This window comes from Delphinapterus leucas, chromosome 1, assembly GCF_059928025.1.
Source record: "Delphinapterus leucas isolate spDelLeu-1000000601 "Yukka" chromosome 1, BTC_Dleu_Yukka2, whole genome shotgun sequence".
In the NCBI taxonomy this organism is placed as follows: Eukaryota; Metazoa; Chordata; class Mammalia; order Artiodactyla; family Monodontidae; genus Delphinapterus; species Delphinapterus leucas.
In genome coordinates, this window is record NC_143129.1 from 117,036,931 (window position 1) to 117,064,282 (window position 27,352).

The following is a 27,352-nucleotide window of genomic DNA, read 5'->3' on the forward strand; positions in this document are numbered from 1 at the left end:
TTGAGCTGACTCTGTTCCGTTTAAGTGTGTGTTTTTCCTTCTCTCTGCACTGGGCCCTTTGCCCCAATAGAGGGAGGTGCTGAAGCAGTTTGAGTTTGTGTATTTACAGAGATTTGATCGGCTGCTTGTGTAGGCATCTGTGGCTCTGTTCAGATGCAGTCCCCAGTCGTGTCTTTTCCCCTGTTGTGGCTGCCCCAGGTCTAGTGCTAGTCTATAGCATGGAGTGGGTGGGGCAGGAGCATTTGCTCAGCTAGGACTGGGTAGGGCAAGGTGGTCTCAGGAATTCTGGTGGCCATGGTGCCAGGAGTTTGGGCTGCTTCTGGGGTGCTGTTTGTGTAAGCGCTAACAGTGCTGCTCCTGCTGCCCCACCTGGACCACACTCTAGGCCCCTGGGTCACCTGTGCATCCCTAGATCGAGTCTTTTCCCAGGTCCTGGCTGCTATAGACCCAGCATCAAGCTGTGGCGTGGAGTGAGGGGGGCTGGGGTGTTCACTTGGCTCAGATTAGGTAGTGGAGAGGCGGTAGCTGCTAGGGCAGGCCTCTTTCCGCCCTACCTGGGGGCAAGCCAGCACCGGTGCTCTCTCACCAGTGGAGTCTAGGCTTCCCCAGTCTTTCTATCTGTCCCAGCAGTTCTTCAAGTAGTCAAGGTGGCTTGTCTCTTATGCGTTGGACCCCAGGACTGGGACACCCACTCATTTCCTGGGAGGAATGTCTGCCTGTGTGATGTCCCTTTTCCTCCTAATCCCTTCCTAGGGGCAGAGGTCCCGACCTCATGCTTTTCTTCCCACCCTACCCAATTCCGTGTAAATCTTTTCTGCAGCCTTGGCTATATAGGAGTCCTGCTGCAGGTTTCCAGTTAGTTTCCCATGAGAGTTATTCCACTTGTAGTTGTTTTTTTGATGTGTTTGTGGGGGGAGGTGAGCTCCACATCATCTTACATTGCCATCTTGATCTCCTGTATATGGATAACTTTGAATACTAGGTAAGAGTAGAAAATAGTAAATGTAAATCCCATGAGGCACAACTGAAAATCAGCTTTGTTGATTTTATATAGTAGTTAATTTATAACACTGAGATACATGTTGTGGATATATGGTTGCATGTATAATTTTATAGATACTTAGGGTCTACTCTCATTCTTAAGTATATTTCTATTGATATAATCAGTATGTCAGTCTGTTTTAGATGAATTCTTATCTTTTAGGTAGTTTTGGATATGCTTAGCTACTTCTCTCAAAGATAAATGTGTATGTCGAAGGCAAGATGCATATTTTTTTTTCTCAGTAGAGCACCTAATAAAATGATGAGCATTAAAAATGTGTATTGCCTTAATTAGGAATGTAATGAAATAATGGAGGGTAACTAAACTTCAAACAGATCGGAGATACATCCTAATAGTATTTATTTACTCTGTGTGAGAAGGGAAGGTAGAGGTCAAGAGAAGAAAGAACTATTAAAAAAGAAATTTGTATTGCTTGAGCGTTTAGTATCTGTGGATATTATATTATTGAGCACTGGTTAACTTGGGGCACTAATTCTATTCTGCATTCCGTTATTGTTTTTAGAATGAAGGACAAAAATAGTTCTTTTTCTATGCATTTCTATAAAAGGACTGGTTTCACAGCAAAGATTGTGGTGCGAGATAGATACACTGTTTTTAAAGGTATGGAATGACTTTGGGGAAAGATTCTTATTTTAAAATGAGCTAAACTTATTAAAATATAGTTAAGTTTAATTAGTTTTCTTAATACTGGGCCTGTTAGATAAAAGCTATTAGTATTTTACTTCTTTCCAAAAGCTGATCTTGTAAATTCTCTTTACACCTAGTTTAACGATCTAGAAACAAAGTAGTCTTATTATTCCTTCCCTCCTTAGGATCTTATGGTGACATACTCAGCTTAATTTAGCTGATGGGGGCACGCAGAGCATTATATGAACTAGGCCTGTGCATTTTCCTTTTTCCATATGGATTTTCTACACTTAGACTGCGTGACTCTAAGACCATGGATTAATTTTACTGGGATTTAATTTAATTTAGAGGGATTTGAAAACTGTGACAAATTTACCTGATTCTATTATAGAAATCAATACAATGGAAATTTTAAAAGTTTTTATATAGTTTTAAATGTTACACTCCATTTACAGTTATCACAAAATACTGGTTATCTTCCCCGTGTTGTACAATACATCCTTGTAGCCTATCTCACACCCAGTAGTTTATACCTCCCGCTTCCTCACCCCTATATTGTCCCACCCCTCCCTCCCCACTGGTAACCACTAGTTTGTTCTCTATATCTGTGAGTCTGCTTTCTTATTTTAAGTTCAAAAACCTCCTACAGAACTGTATCCCTCTGATATGGAAGTTCAGCAGTTTAGTTTCTATGTTCCAGGCTGTGTGTTTGAGATTGAAGAATATGTAAATTAAAATACTTTTTTCTAAAGCTGCTGCCTTGGAGCCAATTGTCTCATGGAGAAAACGTGCAAGGAAGCCTGTTCTTATTTCACTTGAGTTGCGGAATTTTATGCAAGGACATTTTGAAGTAACTTTCTTTCTTTAAAATCAAAATTAAAAATGGAACCTATGTTGGTTAAGTTCCATTGGTTAGGAATCTGTTTTAAGCAAAAAATGAATTTTTTAGGTTATGTTACTGAAAAGTTCAGGAATATGTTATCTGTTTTTGTCTCTGCCTCCTTCACGTTGACTTTATCCTCAGACTCTGTGTAGAGGCAAGATGACGACCAGCAATGCAGATCCTCTCAGGTTCAAATCCAGCTCAGAAGAGAACCTGTATTTAAGAGTCTGAAGACGAGCTCTAGACTTGATTCTTGCTGGTCTTAGTTGGATCCAATGTTCCTCTCTGAACCAGTTCCATGGTCAAGGGAATGGACTTCCACAATCACTTTAGATCTGAGTCATTTGCCTAGCCTTGGAGCTGGGATTGGCATCAACCCCATGAAGGCACATGGAATGAAAGCAGGCGGAGTAGTTCTTCACAGGAGATTCAGATCACTGTTCACAGAAAATGGGTAAATGTAAGCTGTGGCAAAAACGATAAATGCCTAAAGTCACTTGTGCCAGTGACTTTGCATTTGGTTTATCTTTTTCAGAAACAAAACTCGTAATTTCTATTGGAGTAGCATGTCCATTAGAAGGCACATTTAGCTGATGATGACAGAAACTTAAAATAACCATGGCTTAACAAGATGGAGGCCCCCCACCCCAGGCGGGCAGTCCAAGACTGAATTAGCATTTCCATGACAAAACCAACACCCCTTTGAATTGCTGCAGCTCCTGCAATCACATTTGCATTCCAGGATGGAAGGAAGAAAGCAAATAAATGAGTGTCCATCAATTGTCTACCTCCCTTTTACTGGAAAGTCCTGCTTAACAACTTCTACTTGCACCTCACTGGCCAGAACTTGGTCACATGGCCATGTATACCTGTAAGGATGTCTGGGAAATGTGCTTATGTAGATCGGTACAATGCCACCTCTAATAATAACTCAATAGGTGTTGTTAGTAAGGAAGAACTAGTGAAAGGCTATTAGGTAGATAGCTAGTGGTCTTTCTACATGTGTTAACTCATTAACTGATATGGATGCCATCTGAGGTTTAACAACCCAATGCATTTTATACATTTAAGACTTAAAACACATTTTAGAGGTAGATGGTAAGATGAATAATGGAACTAATGTATACCCTAAAATTAATAACAGGGTGTTCATTGAATGAGTATCAAACAAGGAAGTCAAAAAAAGAGTTAAAGATGATTCTGACTTATCTGTCTCTTGAATACTTGGCTGTAGTGACGCCTTTGCCTAAGATAAGGAACATAAGAGGAGTGCCAGGTTTTCAGCAGAAGTTAAAGAGTTAAGTTTTGGACATTGAACACTATAAATGCTGGCATCAGATGACCTTTCGGGTGATGTCATTTGTTCACCAGCTGCGCATTTTGATATCTATTGTGCATTTTCTGGCAGAGTACAGAGAACTAGATACTTTAGAAATTTTCCACTTCCCTCAGTCCCTCTCTTTCAACTTGTGATCTAGGTTCCTGAAAATCATGGAAAGTTGGGTCCAAGGAACCTTTAATTCCAATTCTATAGCTTAGAACAAGAGAGAGGTCTTTGTGGAGTCAAGCATGGTTTGGGTATTTTTCATTATCCTAAGTACTGGAAATATAGCTATTAATAAGGAAAAAAATGCCTTCAAGCTATGCTTTGTTATCATTACTTATTTATCAATCCCTATTTTTTCATGTCATACTACACTAAATTCCAAAGACAAGGAATTCCACAGAGCTTAGTGGAATTTTGTATGGGTGCTGTAATTTAATTATAAACATTGAACAAATGCTAAACAGTCTAAGGCAATTTGAAATATAAATAAGCAGTACATTCATGGGAGCTACTGTTGCTCAAGGTAAATATCAATTGTTGCTAGAATGAATAAATAGTTCTTCTGTTTATTCTTATGTAATGTCACACTTGGCTTCCTATTGGGTCTTTACAAGTGGTTGATCAAATGGTTTTTTTTTAAGGTCTGGAAAACACTATGGATCTAGCTTTTGAGAATATATCCAGTCTGGGATAGGGAGACAAAAGTTTCTGTGTTCAGGGAGTAAGTAGCTTCTCTAAAAACCCTTTTAATTTGTACACACAATGAGTGGTGGCAAAGCAGTATCACTGTGACAGTTGTTTGGGTGATGTCATTTGTTCACCAGTCAGGCAGCTGGGCATTTTGAAAATCTGTTGCCATTTCTTGGCAGAGAGCACAGAGATAAGAGCATTTATGCTTTGGAAAGGACCTTTCTGTGTTTAACCAAAAGCATTTTATTTTTAAAAGTGGAGGTTTTCCTTATCTTCAGTCATCACTAATTCCATTGTCTTATTGTCTATTTTTTTCCATCTATCCTTTTCTGCAAATATAAAACTGAAATCATCTTATCCCTCAAAATGGCTTTTCTTTCTGCCTTCTCTTGTTGAATGGTGCTGTCTTCTACCCAGTTCTCCTAAGGCAGAGATCTGTAAGTCATCCAAGATTACTTTTTCCTTCTTGATCACCAAGTTCTACTGTTCTTCTGTAGTTAACGTGTTCTTTCTCCCTGTGTCTGTTGCTTGTATCCATGATCGAACTCTTACCATCTCTCTCCTGGACTTGTGCAACTCTTGAGACTCTCTGTTCACTCCTGCCGCTCTCCCATCCAGCCCCAACAATAACTGCTGGTGTAATCTATAAAAAAGAAATTTGGATTATGTTACTCCTCTTTAAATCCTTCAGTGACTCCACCACATTGCTAATGAGTCAGAATTGGACCTACATTTTCAACAGTGTGACTTAAAACAGAATACTTCCAAGGAGACATATAGTGGTTCAAACAAAAGTATTTTGGCTATTTCATTTCTACCTATTCTTTCAAAAGGCTAGAATGATAAGGATATATTCATTCTTTACATTGAGTTACATCTTTGGCATGTATAGGAGCGTAGCTGCTCACTTTCTGTAAAACAGGACTGGCTATTACATGCTCTCCCTTCCTCTCAAGAGGTATCATGGGGTGTTTATCATCCCCATGTAGTTCTTTACACTTTTATTTCATATGCATTAATTTCTAAGAGATCTATATGTATATCTCAATGTTTATCATATATTATTGTTTTAATAATTTTAAACTTCACGTAAATAATGTACTGCTGTGTATATTCCTCAACTTTTTTGATATGCATTGTTTGTGAGATTCATCATGTAGTTCTAGTTCATTTAGTTTCACTTGTGTATAGTGCTTTCACTGTATGAGTGTACCACAATGTATGCACTGTCCTGTTGATGTTCATTTCATCCCCTCTCCCACTATTTTACTGCTATCCATGACCTTTTCAGATCAAGCTCCCACGCTCCTGGACCAATACTTGGGAGTAGAGGGTATATAATTGATCTTTGTGGTTGCTGTTAATCTTCAAATAATTATTTTTGGTAGATTGCTTATCTTTAAAATGAATTTCTTTGTTGGTCAGCACTGGCAACTGCCTAGGGCTCAAGCAAGGGGTATGTCTTTCTAAATTAGCAAAACCTCACCTCACTTTGCAAGGCTGTCTGCAGTAGTAAATGAGATCCTTTGTAGCAAATGCCTTCCTTTGCAGCTGCTCAAAGCCCTGCGTGGCATGTGCTTTCTCCACTACTTGTTGCTTGGCCAGGTGATTTCTAAGTCATATGACTTTGCTTCAAAAGACCCGTGAGGAGAGAATAGGCTCCAGTAGTGGTGTCCCTTACTTTCTTGGGGTTTGCATGTCACTGGTGCTTGGCCCTCTAGTACAGTGGTTATCAAACTTTAGCCTACATCAGAATCACCTGGAGAGCTTGTCAACTGGTGGGCCTCACCCCCAGATTTCTGATTCAGAAGATCTCAGGTTGGGTCTGAGAATATGCATTTCTCATACGTTTGCAGGTGATACTGCTGTTCCTAGGACTGTACTTTGAGAATCACTGTTCTAGGTCAACATTTCCCAACCTTTTAAATTTTATTTTAATTTTTTTGACTCATGGACCCATTTAATATTAATACATAACTTCACATAACTACATGAATTTAAAAATCATTTTAGGCCTTCCCTGGTGGCACAGTGGTTAAGAATCCACCTGCAATGCAGGGGACATGGGTTTGATCGCTGGTCCGGGCAGATCCCACATGCTGCGGAGCAACTAAGCCCATGCACCACAACTACTGAGCCTGCGCTTTAAAGCCTGCGAGCCACAACAACTGAGCCCAGGTGCCTAGAGCCCGTGCTCTGCAACAAGAGAAGCCACCGTAATAAGAAGCACACGCACCGCAACCAAGAGTAGCCGCCTCTCGCTGCAACTAAAGCCCACGTGCAGCAACAAAGACCCAATGCAGCCAAAAATAAATAAATTAAATAAAAAAATTTAAAAATCAGTTTATAATTTCATAATTTTTATATATTATAAAGAAAGGCTTTAAGTTAAAAAAATTCTATCAGCATAGTATTAAACATTGTGGTTGTCTAGAGCCTTGCTACTCAAAGTGTGGTCTGTAGACCAACACACCTGGGAACTTGTTAGAAATGCAGACTCTCGGGCCTCACCCCAGACCTAATGAATCAGAATCTGAACTTTAACAACATACCCAGGTGATTAGTATGCACATTAAAATTGAAGTTGGTGGTCTAAGGCTCACATTAAATATGATCCTCATAATATGTAAAGCAAATAAGAAACACTTCAAATTTTAACGTTTAAAAAGTAGCACATGATTCATTTACTTTTATTATCTTATTTTCATGTAAGAAAATGCATCATTTCTTGGAAAATAAAAATAACATATCAAATTTGGTTTGAGGACCAACTGCTGAAATTTAATGATGTTTTAAAACACAACAATGGACAAAATTGTATTTATGATCTGATGTTTGGAAATATTACTATTTTACCTAAAAAAACAACAACTGCCTTATTTTGATGATTTTCATGAAATAATAGATTCCTGACTGCTACTTGCAATAACCTCTCTGCAAATAATACATTATGTGTATGGCGAGTGTTTTCCCCACCAAGTAAAAGCTTAATTAGATATAATTTTTGTTATATTTATTATTTTTCATTTTTCTTGAAGTAGTAGTTGAAACATCTTTCATTAGATGATAACAGTTTGACATCCAGAGAGAATTATCTTGGGGCAAATTTGCAAAATTGTTATCACTTAAAAATTTTATTTGTGTTTTAATATCATTGTTCATTATATCTCTTTTCTTTAAACAACTGTCTGCGGGGATAATAACGGGATACCATTTAGGGTTGGGAAGATCAGAGTCTTATATGTAGAAACCTAAAAGAGTGCCTGGCACATAGTATGTTTTACATAAATGACTGTGTCAACCCCATCCTCCTCTTCCTCCTTGTCTTCTTCCTCTTCTTCACCATCTTTATTTCATTCCATAGCAGCTCAGGATAGAGAAATTTAACTATCTACTGCGTAAAGCTGAGAGGTAGAGTGGACCCAATACAGATCTCAGCAATTTTTCTTCCAGGCAAGGGAGAATACTATAAAGTGGAGTCACGGAGAACTAGAAACTAGGTTCATGTAAGCAGTAATCAAGGTCTGAGTCTGTGATGGTTCTTAGTGTTAGTTACTGGCTTTTTTTCCTGCTAGTCATTTGATACAATTGCACTTCCTAACTCTTGTTGGCCAGGGTCATGTGACTGCTTGAGGCCATTGAATTGTGAGCAGAAATTGTGTGTGTCATTAGCTGCTGCCAAAAGATCCTCCAAAACTTTCTTTCCCTCTGGCACGGTGACTGGTTATTGTTAGGATGATGGCTGTTCTGACAGCTTGGGTTTCTGTGTGACTGTGATGTGTGGAGCACCCCTGCCATGGTTGAGATGTAACATGATCAAGAAATAGACCTTAGTTGTTTCAAGCTGCTAAGATTTGGGGGTTGTTTATTATTGCAGCATTATATAGCTTGTACTGACTAATATAGATTTTTTGATGGGTTTTGAAAACTGAAAGTATGGAAGTGGGGTGAGAGTGAGCTAGATGCCAAAAACTACACAGTTTTTGCTGGGAGCCCAAGAACCAAAGGGAGTCTTCAGGAGTGTGTCACAACCTAGTGTCGGTATAGGGGACACAAGGTGGAGGGAGTGGTTGGGATCTTTCTAGTGCCTCCCTCCTTCAGAAAAGTGATACACTATCAAAAGTATACAAATCTACATACATTGTGAAACATATCTGTTCTACTCCTTGCCAGTGTGAAAATAGAAATATGAAAATCAATGTAGAAAATGATGTAGGAAAACTAGGATTTAGGAAGAATCATGTTGAAGGGCTGAAAGATTGTTCAGTACCCAGAAGGTAGTAGGTTTCCCCATTTCCTCCCTATCGTACATGTTCACATCCACACATGCTTACATGCCCATATGCTCACATATGCATAATATTTTTAAAAAATATTTATTTATTTATTTATGGCTGAGTTGGGTCTTTGTTGCTGCTCGTGGGCTCTCTCTAGTTGTGGCGAGCAGGGGCTACTCTTCATTGTGGTGTGCGGGCTTCTCATTGTGGTGGCTTCTCTTGTTGCAGAGCATGGGCTCTAGGCACTCGGGATTCAGCAGTTGTGGCTCGCGGGCTCTAGAGCGCAGGCTCAGCAGTTGTGGTGCATGTGGGATCTTCCTGGACCAGGGCTCGAACCCATGTCCCCTGCATTGGCAGGCAGATTTTTAACCACTACGCGCAGGGAAGCCCCTGCATAATATTTTTATCAACTCCACTTGTGATTACAAATCATTGTCCTCCTTAGTATATCATCCCCAGTGAGGCCTATCTGGATACAGTACTTAAAATTGCAAACCTTCACCCTTTCCCCGCCACACTCCTGACATCCTAACTAGTAGCTCTGTTTTTTTTTTTCCCCATAGAACTTAGCATATTCTTTAGTTTATTTACTTATTTTTAAAATTTATGTCAATAATTTTATTGACCTATATAGTTGACTTACAATGTTGTTTTAATTTCTACTGTAAAACAAAATGACTCAGTTATACATATATATTCTTTTTCATATTCTTTTCCATTATGGTGTATCACAAGATATTGAATATAGTTCCCTGTGCTACGAAGTAGGACATTGTTGTTTATCCATCCTATATATAATAGCTTGCATCTGCTAATCCCAAACTCCCAATTCTTTGCCCCCCCAACACCCTGGCAACCACAAATCTGTTCTCTATGTCTGTGAGTCTGTTCTTGTTTTTGTACACATGTTCATTTGTGTCGTATTTTAGATTCCACATATGTGATATCATATGGTATTTGTCTTTCTCTTTCTGACTTATGTTACTTAGTATGATAATCTCTAGGTCCATTCATGTTGCTGCAAATGGCATTATTTCATTTTAATGGATGAGTAATATTACATTGAATATATATACCACATCTTCTTTAGCCATTCATCTGTTGATGGACATTTAGGTTGCTTCCATGTCTTGGCTATTGTAAATAGTGCTGCTATGAACATAGGGGTGCATGTATCTTTTCTAATTATAGTTTGTCTGGGTATATGCCCAGGAGTGGATTGCTGGATCATATGGCAATTCTATTTTTACTTTTTTGAGGAACCTCTGTACTGTTTTTCATAGTGGCTGCACAAATGTACATTCCCACCAACAGCATAGGGGGGTTCCCTTCACACCCTCTCCAGCATTTATTATTTGTAGACTTTTTAATGATGGCCATTTTGACTGGTGTGATGTGGTACCTCGTTGTTTTGATTTGCATTTCTCTAATAATTAGCAACGATGAGCATCTTTTTTGTGTGCCTATTGGCCATCCATGTGTCTTCTTTGGAGAAATGTCTATTTAGGTCTTCTGCCCATTTTTCAACTGGGTTTTTTGTTATTAAATTGTAGGAGCTGTTTGTATATTTTTGAAGTTAGGCCCTTGTCAGTCACATTTGCAAATATTTTCTCCCAGTCCGTAGGTTGTCTTTTCATTTTGTTTATGGCTTCCTTTGCTGTGCAAAAAGCTTGTAAGTTTCATTAGGTCCCATTTGTTTATTTTTGCTTTTATTTCTATTGCCTTGGAAGAGTGACCTAAGAAAATTTCTGTAGTTTACTGGTATTGTTTGTCTCTCCACAACTAGAATGCAAGCGCCACAGAGAAAGAAAATTTTTATCTATTTTGTTTACTGAGAACAGTACCTGATATATAACAGTACTTGTTGAATTGCAGTACATTCATGAAGGAGAAACCCGGGAAGATGATCTGGATCCTGCTAGCTGCCTAGGTGTTCCAAGAAGGAAAACTAAAGCTGATGCAACTTTGTGATCTCAACCACATTTTAAACTACACTTTGATTCTCTTGCTTTCATTCCCTAGCTTTTAAAATAGTTCCAGTCAAGCAGAATTAAGCTTCTTTGTGAAATTGTTAATATGTCATGTTTAAAGACTGAGTTTTGAAGGTAGCACAAAAAGTGGGAAAGAATATGGGCTTTAGAGAGAAATCACTTCATTGTCACCTATTAAGGTGTGACTTTGGGCAAGTTACTTATCCACGGAATCTAAATTTTACCATATGTAAAATTAGAATAAAAAATGCTTTGTATGGACTAAATACACATAAAGTTATGTGAAAGTGCTTAGTATACAGTAGGTACTGGTTTATTTGGGTCCCTTCTCCTTTCTCTCATCACCAGAAAACCAGCTTTTATTACATTTCTATTTAATGTTATTACACATATTTTCAATTTAGCTCTAATTTTGGTTCCCATGACCTTTTGTTAGATTATTTTAGTAATCTTTGGTAAGCTAAAATTTCAGTACGTACAAAGAGCCCATATACCATTCACCAGGTCATGGGTTTGGGGGAATTGTTGGAGAAGGCCTGAATTTCCTAGTTTTTTTACACAAAAGTAGTTTTGCCTTCATCTTGTAGTCATCCGAAATATCAACAATGCTATCCTCATTGGTTGACATTTTAGACTTTAGGGCTGGAAAGAATCAATTCCTTCCTTTTGCATATTAAGAAATTAAATCATCTATTTGGTAAATGACAGAATAAAGGGTAAGAGTTCTAATTGACTTCTTGTTCAGTGCTCTTTCTACCATATTATACTTTCATCTAGATTAAATTATTTTCATCTAAATGAAATACACAATTTGATGGGTTTTGTTGTCAACATGATAATGTTGACACAAACTTTTATCACATATATTTAACTTTTTGAATAGGTGATACATGCTTGGGTCACTGAAGGGTATACATGAAAGTTAGCCTCCCTTAGCTCTGCCCCCAGCTACAAAAGGCCACCACTGCTCTGTGCATATATCCATGTATTCACCTATCATTTTACACAAATGTAAACTTTTATGTACTTTGCTGTTTTCACTTAAAAATGTGAAAATACTATATACATGTGTTTTGCTTCTCAGAGCTCCATAACCACCGCTTCTTACTCCCAGGTGTCATTAGTTGATTGATTTTTTAAAATTCATGAACAAGCACTTATTGAGCACTGTGTTAGGTACTATTCTAGGCTCTGGGAGTGGAAGAGTAAACAAGATAGAAGAAAACCACTGTTTTCACAGAGCTTAGTTTCTTGGTTTGTGATTGGTGATATGATAGGGGTACAAATAATGGTCTCTAGGATAGGCCAGAAGAGGGAGAAATGAATTTCTTCAGACATGATCAGAGGACGCTTTAAGGAAAAAGTGGAAATTTATTTGGATTTTAAGTGATGGGTAGAAATTCAGCAGGAAGAACTGGGAAGAAAGGGTACTCCATCACGAATATATTAGAATTTTTGTTGTTTCAGTCTTATGCAGCTGTTGTTTTGCGTGGTAGCACTTGAAGTTCTACATTTAAGGATACTATTTGCTTGACATTTTAGTAAATTGATTCCTTTTGGAGATGGCTTCTTTACTTGCAAAATAAAATTGTCTTAGAAATCAATTTCTGCTGATGTAATTCTTTTTTCTTCTAATTTGTTTACTTGAACTAGATATGAGGATTTTTATAGATGACTTCTACCTATTTGACCCTTTTCATCCAGTTATAAGAGTTTTCATCTTTGTTTTACTTTTTTCTTATAATTTGATATGTGTATGTTGTAATTAACTATTATTTGCTTTAGTGCAGTTATGTGCTTAAAGCAGAGGCTGTCAACCTTGGCTGTACACTAGGATCATTTGGAGAGCTTTAAAAATGCTGATGCTTAAGCCCCACCTGGGTCTGGGATGTGGCCTGGGTACCAGGATTTTCAAAAGTGCCTCAGGTGATTTTACTTCACAGCGAAACTTGGCTTATTTGGGAGGTAACCAAAACATGCTTTCTGCTTTTGGAAAGTAGGTAACCATGGTTCATCTGAGTGGTGTGATCAATCTGTCATCTCAAATCTCTTGTTTAGAATAAAGTGAAATGGTTAGAATTGGATGGCAGAATGAGGTCCTGGAGTTTGTTAGAGCACTTTTATTGTTAATCACCAAACCATAAATGGAATTAAGCATAATCTATGGAGAGAATAATTTTAAGGCCTTTAAATTCTGTGTGGTTGGGGGAAGGGATAACAGTTCTTGTATTGAGCTCTATACAAATCGAAGTTATTAGGCTCATTATGTAAGTCAGAAATTAATAAATCTGTTTTTACAGCCTATAACAATTATTAATTTATTGTTAGTATAGTTAGGCAAACATTGTTCTCAAGCTCTTGTTTACTTTGTCACCTACTTTCAATGTAATAAGTACTCCATTACCGTAAGAGGATCTTTGTTTACTCCAGTAACAAGGTGTTGCACAAGGACTTGTAAACTCAAATAGTTACCTCCCTGAGGTATCAGACCTTCCAGAAGGAAACCAAACTGAACCATAAACTACTCCTTTCTTTTATTCTGAAAAATGATCTAGTCTGTTTCCAGCTTGGAATTGGGAACTGTCGTCAGGTTAGGGATGTTTACTGTGATTTCACTGTTGGGTTTGAAGTATCGTGAATTCCCAGATACACCCATATCTTGCAGTATGGACTGCAGTAGGGTCACAAACTTCTTGTACATCTATGTAGCATATTAGCACGCTGTCTGAAACTAGTGGGGCTCAGTGAATAGAACAGACAATCAGACAAAATTGGGTTCAAAGCCCAGGTTTTCTATTTATAAGCTGTATTACCTTGATTTACTTAACTTATTTAGCCTTAGTTTCCAAGTCTGGAAAACTGGGGGAAATGATACCTAAGTTCCAAGTTTGTTAATGAGGTAAAATAGTTTAGATTCTTAACATAGTGCCTGCCCATAGTTGGTCTGTAATAAATAATAGTGCCCTGGTTTTGATATTGAATTATTCTAGAGAATTATTCTAGTGAAATGATACTTGAGAACAAATTAAGCTCTATATTTTCTTTAATAATGAATCTTATTATTAATAATGTCTGTTGGGAGTGGTGTATATGAGTCACATTTTATGTAGCTGAATTTTTAAATACTTGTGAACTTCTCATAAACCTGATAATATCCTGATAAAGGTGTTGATAGCATACCTTTGTTTATTGTGATAGGTTTTTTAACTTTCATTATGTTCAGAGACATTTTACAAGAACTTGAAGATTCTTGAAGTATGAAGGGAGAAGTTAGAAAGTTGATAGTATAGACTGGGCAGTATAGTATAGTCAGGGCACAACCCCTAGGTTCATACATACACAATGAAAATATAAGTGAAGTGTAATAGACCGTGTTGAGGCATAGCCAAACTAATTAGTTCATTCATTACAAAATGTTTATTGTGTTCCTCCGTGTGCCCAAATAAGATCATCATGGTAATGACTCCTATTTTCTGCCTTTCAAAATTGTTCTCATTTTTAAAGGCATAATTCAAATGTGGTCTGTTTGATGAAGTCACCCCTCCCCCTCACACAACTTAAAGGGAATTTCTTTTTCCTCCATTCTGTCAGCATGTGATCTCTACCCTGGCACTGGCACTTATTTCACTGTTTCATATTAAAAGCGGGGCTTCAACTAAATTACAGGCATTGGGGTCCTGGTTAAGGGCACTGGTTTTAACATCGGAGAGATGTTATTTTAATCTCTACTTTGTCACTTACTTTCTTTGTGAAGATTTGTCCTTTCTGAGCTCAATTTACTTATCTGTTAGATGGGGATAAAAGCTTCTACCTTATAGTTTTGTTGAAAGTTTAAGTGGTATAAGTGACCTGAGATAGTAAACGTTCAACAAATGGTAGTGAATATTGTTATTGTTGTCCTTGTTTGTGTAAAGCATGTTATTTATTGTATGCAAATATGATACATGACTTAAAACCTCCTCCTTTAGATTGTGCACTTTTAAAAATGGGGGACTATTGCTTGGCATTTTTACATAAGGTTTAATAAATTAGTATTTGTTGATTAACTACATTAACTTTCATCTCTCCTTGACTTTTAAAAAGAAGAATATTGGCATATGTCAAAAAAATGTCATAAAAGTTGTTTTCTAATGCCTTTGTTTTAAAATCACTGCAGGTCCCTTCTTATCTCATAATGTCAATGTCCTGAAATCTGAGGATTCCACCAAGATAATATGATAGGAACTTTCAGTGATTTGGAGCCGTATCCTACTTAGACTAATGCGGGCCTTCCAGGCTTCCTAAGAGCTTGTACAGCAGCGCACACTGCTGTTGTTAATCGGCACAGGCAAGAATGCCATCTTTGCCTCAAGAAAGAGGTAAGCAGCTTGATTTAATCATGTGTACCTATTATGTGGCTGTACTATAGATCGTCACTGCTAATTTTTTTAAGAATTAAAAATTAATTGGGGACTCAAAGAATCAGCATTTATAATTTTACCTTGTGGGGGGCATTTATGTTCTCTGGTATGGAGTTTTTGTTATTTCAGTGATGTTTGGTTGGTTTACATTTCTTTTAAAGTTATTCAGGGACCCTCTCCCCTGGATCTGAATACAGAATTGCCTTATCAAAGCACGATGAAAAGGAAAGTCAGAAAGAAGAAAAAGAAGGGAACCATTACAGCAAATGTTGCTGGGACAAAGTTTGAAATTGGTAGGTCTCCTCAGAATCATGAGATTTTCATAATTGTCGGAAAAACTAATTTGATGTTGAAAACAACATAGAAATTCAGAGATAATTATCTTCTCAGAGATAATTATCTTCTATGTAATGGATTTTTGAATGGCTTCTATAAAATTTTCTTTTTTTATGAGATATTTAACATGTCAGTAATCAAATAGAACAGCACTGTAAACTAAAAAGCTTTAGTTAGTGATGGAATTGGATTAAATATATATGATTTTGATTAATACTTAGTTTTTAAATGAAGTGTAAAGTAATATGAGCAGTAAAACCAATGGTTCTAGCTTTAATCTTTAAATACAGAAGTGCTTAGGAAAATTGTATTGTTGTAATGCATTTTTCACTTGGGGCTAAAATTATGTTTAATCTTTAACATTCATTATTTTGTAAATCTTTTTTTTTTTGCTGTACGCGGGCCTCTCACTGTTGTGGCCTCTCCTGTTGCGGAGCACAGGCTCCGGAAGCGCAGGCTCAGCAGCCATGGCTCACGGGCCCAGCCGCTCCGTGGCATGTGGGATCCTCCCAGACCGGGGCACGAACCCGTGTCCCCTGCATCGGCAGGCGGACTCTCAACCACTGCGCCACCAGGGAAGCCCTGTAAATCATTTTTAAAACAGATTAAAAATGTAAAATGAAAAGTGCAGAATTTGAGATTTATATTAAACAATGAGAACCTGACAATAGAGTAAGAACATATTTCTCTCTATGCTTTAAAAATTATTTTGATGATACTGTTGCCTTTTATTAATAGAGTTTTAGTTTTTATATGTAAGCAGTATCTGCAGTGGAGAGAATAGGTAAGAATTACTTTAAATTAAGATACTTTTGCCTGGCACTGAGAAACTCATTACTACTACAAGTACTCAAAAAATCTCCCTCTTTTTAAAACATAATTTTGCATTAAAAGAATTGAGGAAACCATGTGAATCTCAAGGATGTTAATTATTCTTACTCTTATTAACCTTTGAGGGTCATGTTTCCACTTACAGTAATTCACCAAAGTTCATCAGGGTTCAATGGAATATTTCATAGGAATCGAGGTCCCCTAATACTCTATTTCAACACGTGTTCCTCAGAGGAAAAAACTTTGGGCGAGTTAGTGTGGAAAGGTGAGATGTGAATTATTTGTAGCGTATTTTCTAGAGTGAAAAAACAAGAATAACCGTTGTCAAGGTGACTAATGGGCAGTGTCAACTTATCCTCCTGTTTGCTTTTAAGGTCTTGGTGGGGTTTATAAGCAACTTGATCTAAAGGAGAGTGTTTTTGACTGTAGTTCCCTCTCACTTCTAAGGGCTGAAGTTGCATTAGCCTTATTCACACTGATTCCAGACCTCTTTGCTGAGCCTGCTCAGTTGTGTTTTTAGCAAAAGCCCTGGCTAGATCAGGCTTGGAGACTTGGACAAGGGACTGCTGGGAGAATACAAAGCTAAGTATAGGGGAGGGAAAGAGACAATTGGCTGTGTGTCCAGGAGAAAGTGTTACCTTGCTTTCCCTTATTTAACCTTGTGATATGCAACAGATTACTTCTTGTAATTTAATTACTGCTCCTTTGACAAGTTGAATTATATAATAGAAAGATAATTAATCCATAGTCAGGACACTTGTGTTTTGTTCCTCGTGTTGCCTGTTTCCTCATGTAGAATACTTTGATCACTACCAGTCTTAATGTTAATTCTTTTATAACCCTGCACCAAATATTTTCACATGAATTACCTCATTTAATCTTCCAGTAACCCTGTCAAATAGGCTGCATTACTCCCTTGTTGTCCTTTTCCCTGACTTTCCTCACTCTAATAGTGAATTTGAAGTGGCTAACAGCCATAAGAAAATAAATAAGGAAAAATAAAAACACTAAAATAGGATGAATCTTGTGGCTGATCAGAATACAAACTGCATTCCATGAAATCCTGTATTGTTAGAGATGTGCATGGGTTTGACTCTGAGCTTCCTAGCAAGCAAAGCAAATAATCGAAACATAATCAGCTATATAGAATACACAGTGCCCAGAAGATAAAACCGTACTGGTTATTCAAGAGAAATGCAATTTTTTTCTAATTCTGAGTCTTGAGAGAAATTTCTCCCATAATTCCTCTTGGAGACACGTTGTGGAATGGGGAACTACATTCTCACACTAGTCCTATAATTAATACATTATGAAATTTTAATTATTACTTTTTAAAATGCCCCTTAGCACAGTTGAAGAAACTGAAGCTCAGTAAGAGTTAGCAACTTACTCAAGATCGTACAGATGGCAAAAGTAGAACTTGGATCTGAATTAATTTGCTTCCAAATTTAGTGTTCTTTTTACTCTATCATACTGCCTAAATAAAACATGAATTGAAATTTAAATTGAGGAACATTAAGGTGTCCTCTGTATCTAAAATTCAGAGAGTTGTTGCATGGATTCCTATTTTTAAAACTCCTGAACAGCCTCTGAAAGCTCTATGGGTCAAGGTAAAAAAAAAGTAGGACAAATTTGTGAGGAATGTATTTTTGGTAATTTTCATTAAATGGGGACAAGACAGATTGGAGAAGGGGGTACTTAATTATGCAAGGGGAAATGTGAGAAAAATGGTTGGTGTGGTTGTCTCTATTTACCAGTGGGGAGTTTGGTTTGGTAGAAATTCAATATTGAGGCAATTACTTCACTTCTTTTTGTACAGAGAGCTCCTAAAAGACCAACATTTAAAAGCACGGATATAGGCTTTGGCTGCCAACAGCCTTCTATTTGAAACTGACATGTTAAAGGAAGTTCTTTTCTGTGCAGTGGAGGATGGTATACTTAAAAAGATGCCAATTGATTTCTAAAACTTCAATTCAAACAAAAATATGATTGAATAGCTTAGCTGAAAAAAAAAGTGACAGTTTAATACCCTACATTGTATTTTTCTTTGAAGTTCAACTTTGTCAGCTCTCCAAGCTTTGAATTTCATAATAAGACAGATCTATATATGACCGACCTTACAAATTTGACTTTGAGAATCTAAAAAGAGAATGGACCTTTTCCACCATTATGTACCCTGAATGTTCCCAGCCTCACCAGCTCATGTGTACATTAATACACACATTTTAGTAGCTCATTATACTCCCTCCGTCCATAACTGCCACCAGTTCCATTTCTCTCCTCAGGGGTTTCCCAGTTATTTGAGAGGCCCAGGGCAATGACTTCCATGCACTCAGAAATGGGTCTGCCCCTGAGCTGCGGTTCTGGCCTTGTCATTGTTTTCTGCTTGTGAACCAGTGAAAGAACTCTCCTAGGCTGTGTCACTACGGTCCTTGCCCTCCCCACGAGCTCTAGATGACACAGAAGCTCTTGGGCCCTCAGGACGCCAGCACTGCCTGGTGGTCTGCAGCAGAGAGAGGAGCAGCCCTTTCCCCAAATTCTTGTACTGTACGTTGTCACGTAGGTCTTCAGAACAACCCCACGTTTTATCAAGCTTCTCGTGGATAAAAGCAACTTCACCTCAACAATCCCTTCCCCGACCTCATCCGTCTCCAGTCACTGTCCTTTTCTTTTATTATGCCTGTGTTCTAGGCATTATTGCATAAAAAGCCCATTCTTTCTCCTCAGCCAAAAAGCAATCAAGAGTCCCTAGGACTTGACCAGCAGGTGTCTGGTCATCAGTTTCATACTTGAGCCAAGTACATTCAGACAATTAATCCCTTTTTACCATATCTCCCCATATATAGGGCAGTAAAAAGAAAATGTTTAAAAATAAACATCGAAGTGCTGCTAATTTGTTACGCCATTCTATTAAGACTCCAAATTCTGTTGGAACCTAAATTTATCCTAAGTATTTGCTGATCTTTATTCTAAATTTGAACTTCATTGGAAGAAAAATGTCAATATGTTAATTGTATAATTGTGATATCAGTGTGTTGATTGTGAAATCTAAAAAACAAGATTTTCTCTGAGCATAAATTTTTTCCATAGGATTAGAGGGTTGGGAGCAGATAGGAGGGCCAGAGTTTCCAAATCTCTACTGTAATTCTGCTTCATTATTTTGTATCCTGTGTCAATATAGCTGACTTGGTTTTAACTGCTAAAAATAATTTGAACTAGGGAGGTGGAAAATTTAGGATTGGTCTAATGATCGGGGCTATTTTTATCTTTTCCTTTTTGTACCTAACCCAAGGTCATGAAAAAGCCATAAGTACATTTTCCTGAGTAGAAGTGTTGTCAGCTGTGTGTGTATTTTCACTATGCCATGAATAATCACTAAACTCTTTAATAGTGTTGTGTACCTGTTAAATCTCAGAAAATTGAAACTAAGGATTTTGGGTGCCACTTAAAAACAGTTCTCTGTTGCTATTGAGTATAATTTGGCATTAAATTGTTGTAGCTAAAGATAAGGTTATGCTATAACTAATGGAAATTTTACAAGTGAAATACTGTGAGCTAAAATTGATATATATCAAAAAATATTTTCATAATAATGTATTTCAGAAGTATTTTAATTTTGGTTTAACTTAACTGTTTACTTGCAGTTCGTTTAGTAATAGATGAAATGGGATTTATGAAAACGCCAGATGAGGATGAAACAAGTAACCTTATATGGTGTGATTCAGCTGTTCAGCAGGAGAAGATTGCAGAGCTGCAAAATTACCAGGTGGGAAATTAATCATGACCAATTTTTGGTCAGTAGGAAAGTTATATGAATTCCATTATAATTTTCTTTAGATAAGGCTCTTAATATGTTGACATATTAAATTTCAGTTCTAATTTACCTGAATAGCCTGTTTTGTTGCTGTCCAGTTATACTGACTCTTTGCCTGAAGACTGCATCCTCTCAAATTTAACTTTTAACCTCTTTCCATCTTTAAGGAAGAATTGATAGAGGAAAACTCTTCCTAGGCTGGTGCTTTGCATTATGCTTAAAGATGAATGATGTGGAGTAGATTGCATAAAGAGATCTGAACACAGATATCCCTTGTAATGTCAGCTATGTGTAATTTGGCTTCATTATTTTATTTCTGGAATGTAATACAAACATATTAAAAAATAAAAAAGCCAAATACATGGAATTTTAGACAATTGAGATTTTGAATAGTTCTTCCTGTTAGTGTAGAGGGTTATACAAAATTGACTGTAGGCAACAAATTAGTCCATTTTCATCAGGTTTTTTGTTTTTTACTAAAAAAAATTAAACTCAAAGAATGAATGTAACTTTATTATAGTATAAATGAATATATTCATTAAGTTAATGAAAATATTAATGTTGACCTTTTTATTTTCCAGAGGATCAACCATTTTCCAGGAATGGGGGAGATCTGTAGGAAGGATTTCCTAGCAAGAAATATGACCAAGTAATCTTCATTTTCTTGTAGTAGAGAAGACCTGTTCAAAAATTACATTTTGAATGTCATAGTGCTATCTTTCACAAATTTATATTGATTTGAAATGATATTTTGTTGGAAGAGATAGAATTTTAGAGCTAGGAGTGTTTTAAAATTTTCCTGATTCTATTCTTTGACTTTGCAGAGGAGGTAATTGAGGGTCAGAGACATGAATATCTTGCACAAAGTCAAATAGCTAACAGCAGAGCTGGAGTAGAAACCTGGTCTCCAGAATTTCAAGGTTCTTTTCACTGCAACTTGCTGTCTCTCTAGCAGCATAAGTTTTTCTTTTAAATGTAAAAAGTTTTCTGTACATGGCATTCAATATATACTTAATTATTTTCAGTTAAACCTTGCAGGAACTAATTTGTTGCATTATATCCCACCTGTGGGTATGTGTGTGTTCAGAATACTGGTTATTGAGCATCTAATATGAGCCAGGCACTGTAATAGGTGCCTGTGTGCACACATATACGCATACACACATGTATACGTTCCTACCTGGGGATACATGCACACATATTTATCTCAGAGACCATTATTTAGAGTAATAATCTGCTTTCATGGGAAAAACTGTTAACAGGTAAAGTGTTATACTGAATATACTGCAGAATTTTTGTGCAGCTTATATTTCTGTTGATAAGGTTTTTTTTTATTTTAAGAAAGTTGATAAATTGTATGCTTGGATTTTTTTCTAAATATAACAAAGAATGGTATCATTCATAAACACCTCATGGTTAGTTTTAAAATGTATTGTTCTATTAAATCTTTAACTTGATCTAATTTCACATTATTGTTAAAATATAATAAATACATGCAAAGGTGTTGGAAATAAAAACAAGTACATTAGCACTGTTATTGTGCTTCCTTTAGATGTGTGTGTGTGTGTGTGTGTGTGTGTGTGTGTTTCAAAGCAATCAGTGTTAGCCTATTTTGTACTGAGATAATTTACCTGGTTGGCTTAGTTTGGATTTGACAGATGTAGTTGGTGATTATTTTCCTTCTCATAGAGGAAACGTAACTTTTTTTATCGGGTTCTCTTGAAAGAGCACTTGAAATATGGTAACTGTATGACCTTCCAGTTTTTGTGGAAGCCAGGTGGCTTATATATTCCACACCCTAGTCTTACAGAATAGGCCCTGCTTCTGTGCATATTATATACTATGGTCCCATTTTAGTTTTAACTAATCTCGTTTGGAAACAGTAACTACTCATCTATAAAAGACTTGGATACATTTATAAAGAAGACTTTTTGAAACAATCAGGTTTTCTTAAATAGGTAATATTTAAAAATATTTCTAAGAATTTAAAAATTGTTATTGGGAATCAATATGTACCAAATAATTAGCATTTGGATTAATCAAAAGCAAACATTTTATATCTAGTATTGTATCAGTATCACTAAGTTATGTACCAAATAGGCAGCCTGATTTATAGCAAATACAAAAATGTCAGGCCATACATTGTAGCCATAAAACTACATGTATAGGGAGATGTAGTTGATGTAAACAAAACCTGACTCAGAGGCTTCAATGGTTTTCTCACAAAAGTGGTAAAACTCCAGAAAACACCGGGGTAAAAGGCAATCTAAAATTTTTCCCTATGGATGACCCAGCAAACTCCAAATCATCTTTTAAGAAGCAATATGAATGGCACCTGGCTGTGAACCGTACTAACCACCCTCATCCCAGAGGCAGAGTTAATGCTGCCTTCCACATGTTACCTTGCCTTATGTAGCTTTATTGCACCTATCACACTGTATTTAATTAATAGCCTATGTATAAATTCCTTAGAACAGAGACCATGTTAATCCTCAGTGCCCAACACGTAGTATATACTCAAATGTTTGATACTAATATGTAAATTAATACATGGGGCAGAAATTCTTGTCTATTTTTTCCACTAATGTATCCCTAGTATCTAGAATAGTGCCTAACATATAGTAGGTGATTAATAGGCATTTTAAAAAATTAATGAATGGATCAATAAATGAAGAAATGGAGGGAATTTAAATCCTTGTAGTAAATGTCAGTAGCACAGAGAAAGAAAGTTTAGATAAGTTTGAATAGAAATTACTTTTCATATTATCTCTAACTTACAGAATGATCAAGTCCCGGCCTCTGGATTATACCTTTGTTCCTCGAACATGGATCTTCCCTGCTGAATATACACAATTTCAGAATTATATGAAAGAATTAAAGAAAAAAAGAAAGCAGAAGACTTTTATAGTAAAACCAGCTAATGGTGCAATGGGTCATGGGTAGGTATTTTTCATATGGAATACATAAAAATTTTAAAAAATTGGGGGAAAGAATAAGTGTGACCATTTGCTCATGGTTGAGTACTAATATGAAAAAAAAATAAAATAGCTTTCTAACTTTTGCTTTTTTGGAACTAAATATTTAATGAGCGCTTTCACCTTGTCCCAGAGACTTCAATAATTCAATCTAAAAATTTAATCAACAGGTTGTGAGACTTTGATAGGAGACTACAAAATAGAGAAAGTAAATATTTTCTAATTTTTTTCTTAAACATAAAATTTGCATTCATCATAATTTTAGAGTAAGCTTGGAGAGGAAAATCAGTTGATACAATAGAGCTAAATTGAGTTGGTGAATGAAATGGAAAGGGTGTTGCTGTTTTCATCTTAAAAAAAAATCTTAAGCACAAAATATCTATTTTCTTTGCTTTACAAATAACTTTTTTCTTTATGTAGCCATGGTAATTGGATCGAAGATGAGTAGAACACATTTTAAGCTTAAGTGCTGAGAACTAGACCTGTTAGCCGGGGATAGATTATACAACTTAATATTCCTGTTTACTTTTGCTTTCTTATGTTAGTTTTCTGCTGTTTACTTTTTGAAAGAAAATGTGGCTGAAGCTACTTTTAATAAAAACACAAGTAATTTTTATCTTTGATTTAGAGTGCTGTGGGGAAAAAAGATATTTGGAAATATAGCTGCCAGGTAAATTACTGTTCAACACATTTCCTTTTAACTTTTAATCATAATTTAATAATTTAATCAGACATTATTTTAAACTGCGGTTTAGTGATTTAAAAGACAAACAACATGTAGTGTTAGTGGAAATTGTATATTAATTGTTTAATGTAAATTTGGTTCACTATATGTTAGTATCAAGGTAAACATTTTGGGGAAGATAATTGAAGTTCACATTTTCTCAATTTTAATGTTAAAAATTATGTTAAAAATTCATTTTTATATATATTTAATGTTAGTATAAATAGTTAATAATATGCATTGACTACAGTAATAAAATAGCTGAAAAAGTATACTATACATACTGTGCTGCCATGGTTTATCTCATGCAATGCAGAAGTACATAGGTAAAGTACACCTCTCATCTGTAGAATATATCTATTTCCTTGCTGGTTTTCTGTTTAATTGTCTGTTCATTATTGAGAGTGGGGGGCATTGAACACTTCAGCTGCTATTGTTGAACTGTCTATCTGTGCCTTCAATTCTATCAGTTTTTGCTTCACATATTTTGGAGCTCTGTTTTGAGGTGCATATGTTTATAATATATCTTCTTGATGTATTGACTTTTAAAAATTATTATATTACTGTTCTTCTTTGTCTGTTGCAGTACTTTTTGTCTTAAAGTCTATTTTGTCTGATACTAGTATAGCCACTTCATTTCTCTCTTGGTTACTGTTTGCATGGAATATCTTTTCCATTTGTTCACTTTCAGCCTATTTAAGTCTTTGAATATAAAGTGTGGCTCTTGTTGACAGCATGTAGTTGGGCCATATTTTTTATACATTCTGCCAAATCTTGTCTTTCAACTGGAGAGTTAATCCATTCTTATTTATTATGTAATTATTGATAAGGAAAGATTTACTTTTGGCATTTTGCTATTTGTTTTCTTTATGTCTTATATAGTTTTCATACCTCAATTTCTCCATTTCTGCCCTCTTGTGTATTACATGGGTATTTTCTAGTGTACCATTTTAATTTCATTGTCATTTATTTTACTATATATTTTTTGAGTTATTTTTTAAATGGTAGCTTTGGGGTTACAATTAGCATCTCCATTTATAACAACCTAGTTTGGATTAATATCATTACTTTTAACAGTAAAAACAACAACAACAACAACAAAACTTTGCATCTATTTGCCTCTGCACCCTTTATGATGTTTTGTCACAAATTACACCTGTATATATTGTGTACCCATCAAAATAGATTTATAATAATTGTTTTATGCAGTTGTGTTTTAAATAATACAGGAAAAATAAGCAGTTACAAACCTAAACTACACTAGTAGTGACTTTTATTTTTACCTATATAGTAATCTTTACACGTGCTCTTTATTTCTTTGTGTAGATTTGAATTACTGCCTAGTGTCCCTTTGCTTCAGCCTGAAGGATTGTCTTTAGCATTTCTTATAGGCCAGGTATAATAGCAACAAAATCTCTCAGTTTTTGTTTATCTGGTAATGTCTTAATTTCTCTTTCAATTTTGAATATTTTGTCAGATATAGATTTCTTGGTTAACAGTTTTTTTTTTTTTCTTTTTCTATCAGCACTTTGAATATGTCATCTTACTGTGTTCTGCCCTCCATTGTTTCTGATGAGAAATTAGCTGTTTATCTTAATGAGGATCCCTTGGGTGGGATGAGTGGCCTGTCTTGCTACTTTTTTCTCTCTTTCTCTAGGCTTTTGACAATTTGATTAGAACATGTCTTAGTGTGGCTCTCTTTGAGTTTATCTTACTTGAAGTTTATTAGGCTTCTTGATTTGTAGATTAATATTTTTCATCAGATTGGGAGATTCTCAGCCATTAATTCTTCAAAGAGTCTTTTTGCCCCTCTCTCTTTTCTTCTTTTGAGACACCCATTATTAGTGTGTTGATATTATTGATGTTGTCTTGCAGGGCTCTTAAGCTCTGTTCATTTTTCTTCATTCTTTTTCCTTTCTGTTCCTCAGACTAATCTCAACTGATTTATCTTCAAGTTTGCTGAGTCTTTCCCTGCCTTCCCTCATCTTCTGTTTAGCCCCTCTAATGTATTTTTGTTTCAATTATTGTACTTTTCAACTTCAGAATTTTTGTTTGGTTCCCCCCACCTACCCTGCCACCTTTAAAAGTAATTTCTGTCTATACTGATATTCTGCATTGGTGAGATATTATTCCCATGGTTTCCTTCAGTTCTTTGTACATGATTTCCTTTAGCTCTTTGAACAAATTTAAAATAGTTGATTTAAATAATTTATTGTCTAGTCAGCCAAATGTCTGGGTTTCCTCAGGTATAGTTTCTATTAATTGAGAATTTTTTTTGTGTATGGGTCATACTTTTTTTTTTTTGAATGACTCATGATATTTTGTTGAAAATTGGACATTTTGTGTATTGTAATGTAGCAACTCTGACAATTAGATTCTCCCTCCTCTACAGGGTTTTTTGTTACCATTTGTTCTAGTTGATGATTATTTGTTTAGTGACCTTTCTGAAATAATTTTGTAAAGTTTGTATTTTTTAATTGTGTGTGACCTCTGAAGTTCCTGTTCTGTTAGGTCAGTGGTCAGTGTAATTGTCCAATCCCTTAGTAATTGAATAGAAATTTCCTTAAACACTGGGAACCAAATATCTGTATCTATACCTATATCCATATACACACATACATATATATGTATGTGTGTGTGTATATATAGATATAGGTATAGATATATATATATCCCCTAGTCCTTGCAGATGGTGTGTGTGTGTGTGTGTTAGAACATGCTCTCAACACTTAGCTAGGTAGTTTATAACTCTGCCTTAGCCTTCACTTCCTACTTGATGGTTAGCTGGAGGTAAGAGCTTAGGGCCATCTCAGGTCTTTCCTGAGCATGCACTTAGCCCTGGGCATTCATATGGTCTTCTAGAATCCCAGAAATATATGAGAGCTTTTCAAAGCCCTTATTCCCCAAAGATTGTCATTCCTGTCTTTCCCCCCAATCTTTGCAGTTAGTCTGATGGTTTTCCCAACTGCTATTTGTTGCAGGGACTACTACATTTGTCTTTAAATGTTTTCAACATTGTCTCTGCCGACCACCCCCCCACCCCCCCAAGTAGCTGCCTCAGCACTGGGAGAGTTCACAGTTAGACAAGATAAAAGAAAACCTTTGAGATTGTCCAGGGAACCACAGAACTGAATTAAACAAATAGACAAACAAACAAACAAAACAACCACAAGAATAGGTCTATTCTACTGCCTCTAGAACCAGTACCTGTACTGGGAACACAGGTTACTGCTCAAGGCCACTGCTGAGCTGGGGGTTGGGGGTGGTACCAGAGTAAGTTAAAATGCTAGGAATCTCTTTTACACAGATTCAGCTGTTTTTTTTGTTGTTGTTGTTTGTTTGTTTTTTATTACATGTTCCTTGGTTAGTATCCATGGTTCTAAAAAAGTTGCTTCTGACAGTATTTTTATGCTG

At 36.2% G+C, this 27,352-nt stretch overlaps 1 protein-coding gene across 6 annotated transcripts in view; it reads left to right on the plus strand.

The window, feature by feature from the left end:
* The window catches only part of TTLL7 (tubulin tyrosine ligase like 7), a 154,266-nt gene that overhangs the window by 43,606 nt on the left and 83,308 nt on the right, over positions 1-27,352 (plus strand). For all 6 annotated transcript variants that reach the window (XR_002645650.3, XM_022580987.3, XM_022580986.3 and 3 more), the window contains exons 2-6: positions 15,015-15,216; positions 15,420-15,551; positions 20,070-20,191; positions 20,821-20,888; positions 23,020-23,178. Coding sequence is in view for 5 of the 6 variants with exons in the window: in XM_022580987.3 (XP_022436695.1) it covers positions 15,192-15,216; positions 15,420-15,551; positions 20,070-20,191; positions 20,821-20,888; positions 23,020-23,178 (506 nt within the window). In the remaining variant the exon portion in view is untranslated. The remainder of the gene's footprint in view (positions 1-15,014; positions 15,217-15,419; positions 15,552-20,069; positions 20,192-20,820; positions 20,889-23,019; positions 23,179-27,352) is intronic.